Source organism: Apis dorsata, unplaced genomic scaffold, assembly GCF_000469605.1.
Source record: "Apis dorsata unplaced genomic scaffold, Apis dorsata 1.3 scaffold_263, whole genome shotgun sequence".
NCBI lineage: Eukaryota > Metazoa > Arthropoda > Insecta > Hymenoptera > Apidae > Apis > Apis dorsata.
This window is the reverse complement of record NW_006263541.1, coordinates 418,261-431,374: the sequence shown is the minus strand read 5'-3', so window position 1 is coordinate 431,374 and position 13,114 is coordinate 418,261. Positions and strand designations below refer to the sequence as shown.

Below are 13,114 nucleotides of genomic sequence, written 5' to 3'. Positions count from 1 at the left end.
CCCTCGTGAAATTCGTGGAATTATTATTCCTTGAGAGAATTATCCGGTGTTTCGCGAAATTTGGAATTGGCCAACTGTGTGATAAACAAAATTGTTACGGTTACAGTCGGTCGCAAAAGTATATTTTAAAAGATCTCTTCTCTGAGGGTATCAAATTTTTTATTTTTCCATATTTTATATATGCGATTTCGAGGATATATTTTTTTAACAGGAGTGACAGAGCATTGAATCTTGAATATTTTATAATTTTATAATTACTTCGTTTTATTGCGAAGATATTTATTAAAAAAAAGGAGGGAAGAATTAATATTGTCCCCTGAAAATAAGGTTCCATCGATAAAAAAGTATTATATATGGTTCAAACGAGATCATGATGGAATTATGGAAATTATTTTTCGATGATTTAGAGATGATTTAAAAGAAAAAATAACATCTTTCTTGGAATATATTCTTATATATTTCTATACGTTTCAGTTTGGATTGGCTCTAATTCACAATAGTACATAACTTGTACCGGTTAATATATAAAATAACGCAAAGTTATATAAAGTTATGTAACTCCATTTTCTATCGGTTGGATTTACGTCTTCATGATGTATATCAGCATGATATATATGTCTACACAATATTCACAATGTTTTCGCATAAAACAAAATTATTATCGACTTTGAAAATATATGTACATAAATTGTTTAAATTCGCGTAAAGTATGCGGATACGTTTTTGCAACCGACTGTACTGTCAGATATTGTATCATCGCTGGATGATTAAAATTCCTTTTCGAAAATTCATCCAGTATATTAACAACATTTATTATGAATTGTTCTCTCTTTCTGTCTCTTTCTCTTTTTCCCGCAAAGAGCGTGACAAGACGCAGATTACGTAACAGATGTAATTCGACTCGCGTCGTTATTTTCAAATGCGGAAAATTTTATTATTGCTAGGCGTTGCGTAAATTGTTGAACGACAACGAGATGCAGTTTTCGTTCTGTGCGTGTGATTTTTCAGCCCGGTGATATACTGGTTTTCGTAAGAACGCGGTAGACGCGGCAAACTCTATAATTATCTTGTCAGTCCCACCCACGCTGGGTATGCCATCTCTCCGGCTGAATTATTATTTGAATAAACCCGCGATATTTTTAGAATGTCCAATACCAATTGAGTCATTCTATATTTATATCTGAGCCTACCTTACCGAGTAATTGGGCAAACGGTCGACGAACTTTTGTCACTTACCTTACCTTAGTTTTATCAAGTCAAATTATTAAATTCCATTCCTTGAAGATATCTCGATTTATCAAGACTTTTATCTTTAACCTCCATCGCCTTTTTCTTTTTCGTTTCTCTCTTTCCAAACGTTTATTTGATTCGTCTTTCTTTCTCTCTCTCTCTCTGATTTCCATCAATTTTCTCACGGGATTCTTCCCGAAGATCCTCCCCTCCCTCGATCGGTAACGATCGATCTATTTGGAACTCGTAGATTTCTCTCATCCGTTTATAACGACGTGACATTCGATACTCGCCTCGTTTTCATCTGGATGTCTCCCAATGGTATTCCATCCAGATATTGTCCGTTCACTTAACAATTTTGTATTATTAAAAAGAAGAAGAAGAAAAAAGGAGAACGACGAAAGGATCGACGGTTGGAAAATTGCGGCGGAAAAACTTATCATCCGGTGATTAATATCCGAACGGAAACGGGGCCCGGGGGAAGAAGAAGAGCGTGGATTAGCAATGGGTGAAATCTCAGGAAATTACCATGGATCATTCTAGTAGCGTGTCATTAGCAGAGAGCCGTGAACAATGGAGTCAGATGCATCCCTCTTCCTCCTCCTCCTCCCCGCCGAAATGTTGATTCAACGCTTGCTCGGATTCTTCGTTTGTGATTAAGGGGTATTGTTCGCCCTCGAGATTTTTATCCCGCTCGGGGAAAAACGAATTTTCATTGAGAATTTCGTTGGAAAAAAGGCAGATACCTCGTCTCTTCTCCCCCTCGTTTCTCGTTAACGGACTGTTCTTTCCACCCTCCATGCGATTACGAAGCTCCTGTATCGGGAAACATTTCCAGAATTAAAAACGTTTCTCGTTTCCAGAGAACAGATAGGGAGAGAGAGAGAGAGAGAGAGAGAGATTCGTTTTCCAGATTAAATGACCGATCGTGAAATGTGGACACAAAAGATTGGAATAATTACGAATCGAGTTTTTCTTCTTCTTCTTCTTCTTCTTCTTCTTCTTTTTTTCCCCTTCTCCTCCTTCCTCATTCGAAAGAAGACGCTCGCATTCGTGGCTCGACTTTGATGCATTATGCAAGTTGCATCGATCGCATGTTGCGGAGAACTGGAAAAAAAGCTTCTCGCTCCCGATGCATTAAAATTCGGATGATTTTACGTATACGTTTGTGTGTTTGTGTGTATGTGTGTGTGTGTAAATAAGTTTTTATGGATAGATCGAAAATGTAGATAGAGCGGGATCAGAGATAACTTTATAAACGGGACAAAAGCGGATCGCGGTAAACGGCGATGGCCTAGTTTCGCCTTTGGCCATAATAGCACGATCGGTAAACAACGGTTATTTTGCAAATTTCCTAATGCCCGCATACCCTCAACAATCTACTGGGAAACTTTTCAACAACGAGTCGCAATCTCCGATCACCTTCCATCCTTTGACAATTGACCACCTTCCGTTTCATAATAAAGGGCAATATCTCATCGTGAAGCGATGTTTCGATTGCAGTCCAGTAGTTAAGATATATATGGGGATTCGTTTAGAGAGAGTGCAGAGTTCGAAAAGTTTCGTTTCGTTTCTTTTTTTTCACGCGAAAAATAAAAAATCATCGATAGAGGAGTGTCGCTGTCCGACCGACGGACGAGTCTAACCGAGGGTGTTTTTCGGCTGATAGGCTCGCAACAAACCAGCAGATGGAGTGGGCCACGTGAACCAAAAGGGCTCGACAGGTCAAAAAGCGCCGCTGACTCCCGGGCAGAAGGTGGCGCCCGGCGCGAAAGTTGCAGCGAAACCAGCTCAGAAACCCACTGCTCAGAAGGGACAAGTTAAGGTTACGCCTAAGGCGGCTTCCGTCAAGACTGGCAAGAACAAGAAGAAGGGGCAGAGGCAGCAGTACGATCTAATCGTAACCATCAATTTGGTAAGCGAAAAAAATAGTATAATAATAATAACAATAATAATTTCTCTTTCATAAATTCTCTTTCAATCAAAATTAATAGATCGAAAAATTAAATTGGCAATTAAAATTTCGAACCGTGTTGAGTGATCGATTCAAAAATATAACATTTATTCCTGATTTATTACAGTCTACTAATAATAATCGTACAATTGGGTAAAATTTTAACGGTTGAATTTTCTACTTCGAATAACCTCTTGGTTAATTAATTATCCGCGCTTGTTCGAGGAATAATAATAATAATAATTATTATTATCACCATCGAAACTTTCCTCTTTAATTCGAAGCATTAAAATTTTGCTCGTCTCTCTCTGCTCGCGTTGTCAGCCAACAGTGGAAACGGGCGATCGTGGTCAGACGAGGCGCGCTCCGCTCCTAAATACCGATCAGACAACGCGCAGTAGAAATGGCGGTGGTGATCAGCCACTCGGCTGAATTAGATCTTTCTTCTCCGTTAGATGGTAGCACGGGTCCCGATACGTGAACGTTTCGAAATACGAAAAACGTGTCCCCGTGTATCTCGCATCCCGTTATCATCGTTGATCGTAGTTTTATTTATAAACGGATGCAATGCAAGTGGACAAAGCTTATTCGGATTATTTCGAACGTATCTCGAAATCCAAATGTTCGATCCTGAAGCTGATTCAAGCGTCGAATAAGAGATCGAACGGAACGCGGAAACGAGTTTTTATTTAAATTGCCATAACTCGCGTGTTTCGATCCCAATGTTTTCGTATAACATTTCGTAAAAATAATCCTCCGTTTCGAGAAATTCACGCTCGAAGCGGGTCAGGGTGTCCGTGATTTTTTTCCCCGTCGCGACGATCCAGAAATAGTTTCTCTCGACAGTTTTATCTCCTCCCTCGAGAAAAAAAAGAAAAAGGAAGCGGCTCGTTTAAAAATAAAAATAATAATAATAAACGCGCTTCGATCGATTATCTTAACACGACGATCGCTATTCCTCGCGAAACGACGATACACGCTTGGAGCATTCGAGGAATGCTCGATTCTTATTGGCAAACGAGAATTAGACGCCAAAATACTCTTACGACATTCTCAAATTATGCGCGACTCGAAACGTTTTCGCTTTATTAAAGCTCAAAGTTGAATTAGCGCTCGAATTATCGTCTCTTCGATCGAACCTTGGATCTTCGATTCTCCGATCGTCCAAATTCCGAGACGATCATCGACAAATCATGGTCTATCCACCCGAGGTGGAAAGGAAGAGGACGACGAGGACGAGGCGAGTAAAGAGAGGATCGCCAGCCAATCGTTGACAAGTTAAAAACAGCCGAAGGTTGTCCAAAAGCTCGTCTCGAGCCAGTGTTTTATTCCAACGCGAGTGATAAAATGTTGTACAAGAAACGCGTCGAGTGCGTCGTATCTCGCCGTCCGTTCGTGCGGGCGGAGGTCTTTGACTCGTCGTCGTCGAAGATTGATTCGAAGGGAGGACGATGATTAATTACCGCCGCTTGTCCAACTTCTCGGAAGATGGGCTCGAAAACCGGATGATCGAGCGTATTGCTCGTTGCGCGTTTTTTTCGAGAACAGGAGAGGGGGAGAGGAGGAGAGAGGGAGAGGGGAGGAGGGATGAAATAAGAATGAAGTTCGAATGGGCGAAGGAAGTCCTCCGCCACGCGGTGACGCTGCCTAGCTCGCCAGCTCGTAAATAATATTATTTGCGCTCGCCGCTTGTGTTAGTCGTGCTTCTTCCGATTGAGAGAGGCAACCTCCTCGTGCGACGACGAAAGGGTGAGATTAAAAGAAGAGAAGAGGAGGGGAAACGTATCTCGTTGGAAAGTTCGAATGTAAATTTGGGGTGAGATTCGTGAGGAAGCGAGATGGCGGAAACGGAGAAGAAATACACGACCGCCTATGGGAAATTGCGAAGATTAACGAGCACCATAGACGGCCAGATTCGACAGATAAGCGTGAGTGGCTCTCGTGTGGATTCCACGATTCGAGTTGGTTTTCATCCGTTCTCTTCGAAGTCGTAATGCTAGTGTGTAACGTGTGTAAACCGAGAAATTCAAAGTGTACGATTTCGATTGCAGATACACTATAAATATGCGCTAGCAAAACCTGACTTTTCGAGTCGAATTTACGCCCTAACACCTCTTCTTGTCCGGGGAAAAGAAGAATACGTGACACGGTTGAATAAAGACCAATCTATTCGGGAAAGGGATTCATCGAAGCGAGAGTTTTTCAGATTCTTGTCCAAGTTTTTCCACCAGTGAAAATTTCATTTCGACGCGTAATAAACTCGTCTCGAATCCTGTTTAATCCTGTTTCTCTTCAAAAGATTTTTCGAATCGGACACGCGATCGTGCATTACGCTTTCAAATCTCTCCAGATCAATTAAACGCATTACTGCGAACCATGAAAATTGTTCAATACTTGGAACGATAATCGATTGTTACATATTCAAAGATGTTCATGCAACCAAAAAGTTTCTCAACCAAACTCAGTCTGATCTTTCTCTCAGCTTCATTCATCCGCTATATCCTCCCACGCCACGATGATTATACGTCGCATCGAAATATTGCAAAGCAAGGTTGCGACAGTTTATTATTAATAATAATGTAAGGAAGCCTCTTCTTTCTCGTAGTCATCCGTTTCTCTCCTAATATATTTTATATGTATATATAGCACCGAAAGATGTCTCTCCTTTACGTTTTTCGATGCAACAAGAAACAAGGCGCGTGCAACGTTTCCTCCCAGACAGATATTGCCCGATACGCCAGATGTACGTCTCTCTTGTGAGATGTATTTGGGTCATATACGATCCTCCTCGTTTGTTCTAGAATAAACGCGTGGAATCGCGAAACCAAGCCGACCTGTGTTTCCTCTAATCGCGTTAACGACACGCGTTCCGTTAATCCGTTGTCTATTAATACTGATTTAACAATGTCGCGTGCAGATAAGCCGACCGTATTGGTATTACCGTTATCGTAGTTGAAGGTATTATTAATCGAATTATGAGTATTCGTGATCCAGCCCTAATTCTGAGAACGAATTTGGATTAATCGAGAGAAAGATTGTCGAGATGTGAGATTGATTGTAATTATCGTGATTTGTAAAACGCGCGTGGACAGAGCTATAATTTTCTGGATAATTAAATCGTAGATGGTTTTGTAAAGAATGATGCAAGATATTCGAAAGGAAAGTAGAAGATAGGATAAAAAACACGTAAAAGAAGTTGCAGTTTTAATTGATCGCTCTTCTGCGAGTAGATCTCTTGATTCATAATCTGTTCGTTTCTTGAATAATTTCGTTTTCATCTGTCGTGTCGAGAAAAAAATTGATAAACCGACGGCTTGAAAGAAAATTGTTTATATCTATTAAATTCGTAACGATTTAATTAAAATTAAACGTTAATTCTTTCTAATCTTATTTTAAATATATATATATATATTTTTTCTTCTTTCAGTCTGAATATGGACTCACGGAGGATCAAGTGGCCGGTAAGTGGATTTTAAAAACAAAATTTATCATTTATGATTTACCTCTTTGGCGTGGTAAAGTGATTTCTCTGCTCTTTTTCGAATGTCGAAAAACGAAACGCATTTTTCATTCTCTTGGCGGTTGTAAAACATTTCTACCGAGAATCCAAGTGTCCGTGAACGTGTTAATGCTAATGAACAGAGTTTTTCGCGGACACGTTATATTTCGGATATTTTGCAAATTGAAGGAACCGTACAACGGTTTTCGTACATCTTTAACGAAACGTCGTTAATTTATTCCATCTTATGCCAATGAAAATACGGTTTGTTATTCCATTAAGAACGATCGATCGATCGGATAAAATCGATAGAAAGTAGATGTTGAGGAAACAAATGGAATATGAACTTCGATATTCCATTGCTTCCAAGATAAAGTATGATCGCTTAAAGATAGAAAATTCTTTTCGAAATGCAGATATTTTTCCATTACGACGGGATTCCGTAGCAATGTTTGAAAACGTTAAATAAATTCCATCGATGTTTTAAAGACGAATCGAAGAAATACAGTTTCTCGTGTATTTTAAAATTCAATTCAATGATTCGATCGTTTTAATTTCCAATCGTTATCCAATAGTATCGTTATCATAAACTAATTATTTTAAAACAAGAAAGAATATTTAAGAATAAATTAGTGGAGAAATTTTATTTCGATGTTCCAATATGTGCATGAAACAAGGTTGGATCGATTTCTCTTTTATAAATTTTTTTCATAAATTTCTCCATGCGAGAAATTACGGATTTTTACCAGAGAAAGAGAAATTGCCACTCGTATATGCACACGATACTAATGCATACGTCCGGTGTTTACCCGATGATAAACGCAAGGCGAATGCAGCGAACGATAAGATCAAACGGAAACGCCTAGAAAGCCTCGCTACCCATTCCAATTTACAACCTACCAATCTTTCATCGAATCTTAATTAATTCTTCGTTTTCGTATTATTATATAATATCAAATTCTTTATTCGTTTCTCGTATCCCTCGTTTAATTTTTCGCATCGATATTTCCATTTCTTCGATATTTAATCCCTTTGCAAGGGATGAGACATTCCACGATCGAAATATTCCACTACGCAATAATTCGTGAGACGAGACGTGTTCTACCTACGGTCTAAACGATGAGATCGCGTTTATTACGAGGTGTTCGTGGGGGGATCAGGAACACGAGGGTATATTTTCATCCATTCTCGGCCGGGATTGCGATACATTTGTCGTTGCCCGATTTCTCAACTTCCGGTGGCAAACGAAGTTCGATTCGAACGGCCTTCGTTGTCAGAGAAAAAAGAGAAAAAGCGAATGAATGCGGGAAGGGAAGGAGGAGACGGTAAATAGAGGGGAGAGGGAGAGGATAAAAGGTAAAAATCGCAACAATGGCAATGGAAGTATTGTCCCCTGTGGATGGTCTGACGGATCAAACGGGACTATTTTAATGAACGCATGCTCTCTCTGCCTCGTTCTTCCTCCCTCTCTCTCTCTCTCTCTCTCTCTCTCGTAAACTATTCACGATCCCGTTTGTCGTCCGCGAATTTTTTACCGGCACGATGCCGCTCGTTGGACGTTGTGAAAATTTATAACGGCGCATCTCTCTAGCCGGCGAGCTAGCTCTCCTTTCGTCGTGGCTGGCCACTTGCCCGAAAACTCTCGCGCGATCTCCTCTAGTTTTGCGCGACTTGTAACGCGTGACCGAAACACGTACACACACACACGCGCGCGCGATGATTAATAGAATCATCTAAATCCGCGAATTCTCGACAACAAGATGCGGGTAAAAGCACTTTTGTGTCGCGTGCATCCCCGATTTTATTCGCCAAATTTTCTCTCGAGTTTTTCTTATTCGTATATGTATATATCCCTGCGGTTGGACGACCGTTTGAAATTGAATTCGAAGAACTCGTTCGAGAAGAATTCGAAAATGTAAATTCATTTCGATTTTTTAATTGAGAAATTATAGTTAAAAAGGATATTATTATCTGGATTTATAATCGGAATCAACGAGGGAAATTTATCTGTTCTTTCAGAATTCAAGGAGGCGTTCATGCTGTTCGACAAGGACGAGGACGGCACCATCACGATGGCGGAGCTCGGCGTGGTGATGCGATCTTTGGGGCAAAGGCCGTCCGGTAAGCGAACACGTTGGAGAATCGTTTTGGAAAAAATGAGTGTATTCGTGTATCGGCCGCGTGTCGTCCACGTGTGCACGAAGGCGGACACGATCTGGCCGGAAGCCACGAAACTGACGAAAGTCTGCCCGCTTGCGGCCAAAAGATATAACGGTAATCTAAACCGCCAACCAAACACCGTATTGTCTAATAACTACTAGCGCATGATCCTTGGTGAAATTCTATATCGAATTAACGATCGTTTTATTTTGACAAACGCGAGCCGCAAAAGAGGCGAGAATCGTGTAAACGAAACTTTGTTCTGTTTCGTTTACACGATAGATTGGCAACATTGAAAAAGGAACGAGATTAAATGTTTCGATCATCTCTCGTGGATTAGATCGATGGACTTCTCGTGATTTCTTGGCCTCGAAAATAATTGTAAATCCTCTTTTAGATTTAAATTTGAACAAAGTATTATTACTTTTTTAGGGAGATTGGGAAAACAGTTCGATATTTTTGTTATTTCGTTTATCAGCAAATTCCGTCTGCCATTATTTATAAGAACTCGCTTTGAATCCTCCCGCTGTTCGTGAGAATGTGTGAAAATAATTACGATATTTGATGAAAATTTGCAATCAAAACGTTACTACTTTTCAAGCAGCGTGGAAAATTTTATTTTATTCTTTCGCGACGGAACGATAGAGCTTAACGTTGATATCGCAAACAAGGGATAGACGATAACACGACTCTTAAACGGGTTGTAGGATGCAGACACGAAAAGTTTGAAGTTTGAAACGCAAACTTCGCGAAAACTCTTCTTGCTAAATTAATATCCCAGTTTGAAGGTTTTCTAAGACGACGACGAGAGTTAAGCGGTAGAAAACTAGGCTGTGACAAGAGCTTAGGGAAAATTACCTTTCCTCCGATCCCGGGCTAGAAACTGTGATGGTTAGGCGCACGTGCAAACGTTGGTAATTAACTGCACGTCGAGTTCTTCTGTACCCGCTCCTCGACACGTCTGCAAGGGAAATTAATCGTGTTGCGTGAAACGACGATGAACAACCGTGCATTACACGTTGAGATCACAAAGGGGCGGCGAATTTTTCTCGAACGAGACGAAAATAATAAAATCTGAGAAAGAAAAAAAAAAAAAAATCTCACATTTGACCGATCTTTTTCAATTTTAGAAACGGAATTGCGAGATATGGTGAACGAGGTGGATCAGGATGGGAACGGTACCATCGAGTTCAATGAGTTCTTGCAAATGATGTCGAAAAAGATGAAAGGTGCCGATGGAGAGGACGAGTTGCGCGAGGCGTTCAGGTATTGTTGAAATTTAGAAATAGATTGAAATTTAGAATAGATTCGAATTATTCCCGTAAACGTGGACGAAACGAGGCATTCGTTTCTCAGAGTGTTCGACAAGAACAAGGACGGCCTGATCTCGTCGAAGGAGTTGCGACACGTGATGACGAACCTTGGGGAGAAATTGTCGGAGGAGGAGGTGGACGATATGATCAAGGAGGCGGATTTGGATGGCGATGGAATGGTGAATTATGAGGGTAATGACATAAACGTACAAATAATGATCGTTTAATTTATTTCTCGCGAACAATTTTACGTATATTATTTATCGAGGGACAACAACATTTCATTTCGGAATTCTATCTAACGACTTATTTAAAATTTATTTAAAATTTACCCATCATTTTTCTCGCTCGCATCGCTACGATATTTCCACAGAATTCGTGACAATCCTGACGTCGAAGAATTAGTTCAGTGGCCACGGGTCGAACTAGAAGCTATCCAGCTGCCGGAAGTCTTCGTCGAAGAACAGAAATCAAACCCAAATCGTCAAGTTCCTCTCCAAATATCGTAGCAAGATGGGAACCCCCTTCCCTCGAACCCCATCATCGAGAAACACCGATGAAAAAAGTAGTAAGCGAAAGTAAGAGGGTGGAAAATCTAAGAAATCTTGGAAAACCTTGGAAAAGTCGAAGAAAATAAAAGAACCGCTATATCCAAGAGGATCGATCGTTCGACGGATTTATGACTCGCGTAAGGGTAAGTGGTTATCGAAAGACTGGTATTTGGGATCGTGTCTCGAGCGGTGGGGTGACGGGCGATGGGATGCTAGCTTAAGTTGAAAAAAAGAGAAAGATAGGAAAGATAGGTGAGGGTGACTTCCGCAGTTGCACACGCATACACGCATACACACCTCGCTCCTTCGAATTAATTTTACAAGTATAAGCTAGCGAAAAAAAAACGACATTATACGTGAAAACGAGTGAGGTGCTCGCTCCCGAAACAATCAACTGAGCTTCGTTTTAGCGTTTACCTATTATCTATACTATCTATTAATGCTATACAACGTCGTTATTGAATATTGTTAGGAATCGATCCTTTATCCATCCTTCACCGATCTCATTTACACGATATTTCTGGCATGACTATCTCCCGAATCGTTCAAGCGCGGATCGCATCTGTCGATGGCCTAAAATGTAAGTAACTCTGGGTTCGCACGCGAGATGGCGTGAGAAGTACAAAACAGCGTCGAAACCGAAGTCGTTCGTTACGTTCGAAGAGGTTAAGTGCATTGTTTAAAATATTCGCGAGGTGCGTGAATAATAATTTTGAGAAACGAATTGAAAAGTGATATTTTCGGATTATTGGGATCCAGTGAAACGAAGAAGAGAAGCTTGTCATCCTTTTCACACTTCTATCGATCGGTATTGTTCCTCCAATTTTTGTAGATTCGCTTTTAAACGAGACGAATCCTTCCCCCCTGGCTCGTTGTCGAGTCGAATTTCGGGTAACATTAATTGTCATTAACATTTTAGCCGCGGGACTCGACGCGAGATAGCTCTAATAACTGATCTGTCTTCAAATCTAGATGAATGTCGTTGACAAGTAGGTTAGTTCTAACCGTGATATATTCTCGTGGCAGAATCTTTAGACGCATGTTATCGCGGTTGCCGGAAAGCAAAAAGAATCAAAGCAAACGTAGCAGATTTTTCCTTAAATGTACCAACACCAATCGTAGGATTTATCGGTTTTTGTTGCCAAAAACGATCTTTTGTACCGGATATGTTTCTTTCTGTTTTCTTTTTTTTTTTTTTTTTTCTTAACTCTCTCAGACGAAGAGCTGAGAAATCTCGTGAGTGTATCGCTCTTGTTGTTAGTCCCGATTTAGATTCACGTCCATATTCAACTCCTATACCGAAACACCGTCCACCTAAGAACCTCGACATTCGATATACCCATCCATAAAGCCAATTGTATTACGTCGTGCACCTTTAGATCCTTAAGATAAGAAGCCACAGCCGTAGGTCGCGATAGAGGATAGTTAATTAGCGCATTAGGAGGAAGTACGTACACGTAACAAATGATGCATTATACACATACCTATTATATATACCTATACATGGTGTTACTACCAAAGATAATTGAAGTAACGTTATTATGGATATTCGTATATATTTAGTATATACTTATACATACATACGTACGTACATATTATTATATATACATATACACGTTAGCGACGTACGTCGGTGGTATACTGGCATTGATATTTTTATGGTTTTAAAAAAATACAACAACAAGAATAAGTATTAGTGTCAGAAAGAGAGAACGAGAGAGCGAGAGAGAGCGAGAGAACGAGAGAAAATGTGAGAATGAATGAGAGAGAGAGAGAAAATAGGAATGAAAGAGAATGAGAGAAAGAAATATTGGTTGGTTGGTCGAAGCGTGTGTACATAAAGAAACATTCAGGAGGAAGATACGGGGAAACGGGATAAAATAATAAGAAGAGCTCTTATAAACGTATTAAAGGGGATATTCGTTTTATCCTTAAAATAAGTGTCGACGGATGGTATGCGAATATTATTATATCGTTATCGTTGGTCACACGAAGCGGTGATTTCACAGATCGTATACACGACATACACATAGAGATAGACAATAATTCTGTTTTTTAGTTAAGTAATACGCGTATAGTTATATTGCGTTGTTCAATTCGATCGCTGGATAGGTAAGCTATAAAATTTGCGAGCATCACAATTTCAATTTAAAGATGAGATTATCTTCGAATAATTCGATTTGCTTATCTAATTGCGCGATCGTTCTTTATGAATGCCTCACGCCCCTGGCTTACGGTGAAAAATTTGATGAAAAATTAAAGAACCGCGAAAATTTTCATTTCTATTTTTTTATTTTCGTGGAAACGGATATTAGGATTATCTGATAATTCTTCGATTTGTATGAAATATTATTAATATTTCGATATTAAAAAAATCTCATATTAAATTTATATATTCGCGACCGTC

At 39.9% G+C, this 13,114-nt stretch overlaps 1 protein-coding gene across 7 annotated transcripts in view; it reads left to right on the top strand.

Moving 5' to 3' along the window:
- Positions 1 to 11,024, top strand: part of LOC102676514 (neo-calmodulin-like) — a 56,974-nt gene extending 45,950 nt beyond the window's left edge. For 6 of the 7 annotated variants that reach the window (XM_006616425.2, XM_031510806.1, XM_006616427.2 and 3 more), the window contains 6 exons: positions 2,900 to 3,145; positions 6,612 to 6,645; positions 8,703 to 8,804; positions 9,974 to 10,109; positions 10,200 to 10,348; positions 10,530 to 11,024. In XM_006616425.2, coding sequence (XP_006616488.1) covers positions 2,900 to 3,145; positions 6,612 to 6,645; positions 8,703 to 8,804; positions 9,974 to 10,109; positions 10,200 to 10,348; positions 10,530 to 10,561 — 699 coding nt within the window. In that variant the 3' untranslated portion in view covers positions 10,562 to 11,024. Of the gene's footprint in view, positions 1 to 2,899; positions 3,146 to 4,989; positions 5,113 to 6,611; positions 6,646 to 8,702; positions 8,805 to 9,973; positions 10,110 to 10,199; positions 10,349 to 10,529 lie in introns of those variants that run through there. The other variant, XM_031510807.1, reaches the window with a different exon arrangement.
- Positions 11,025 to 13,114: the final 2,090 nt, after the last annotated feature.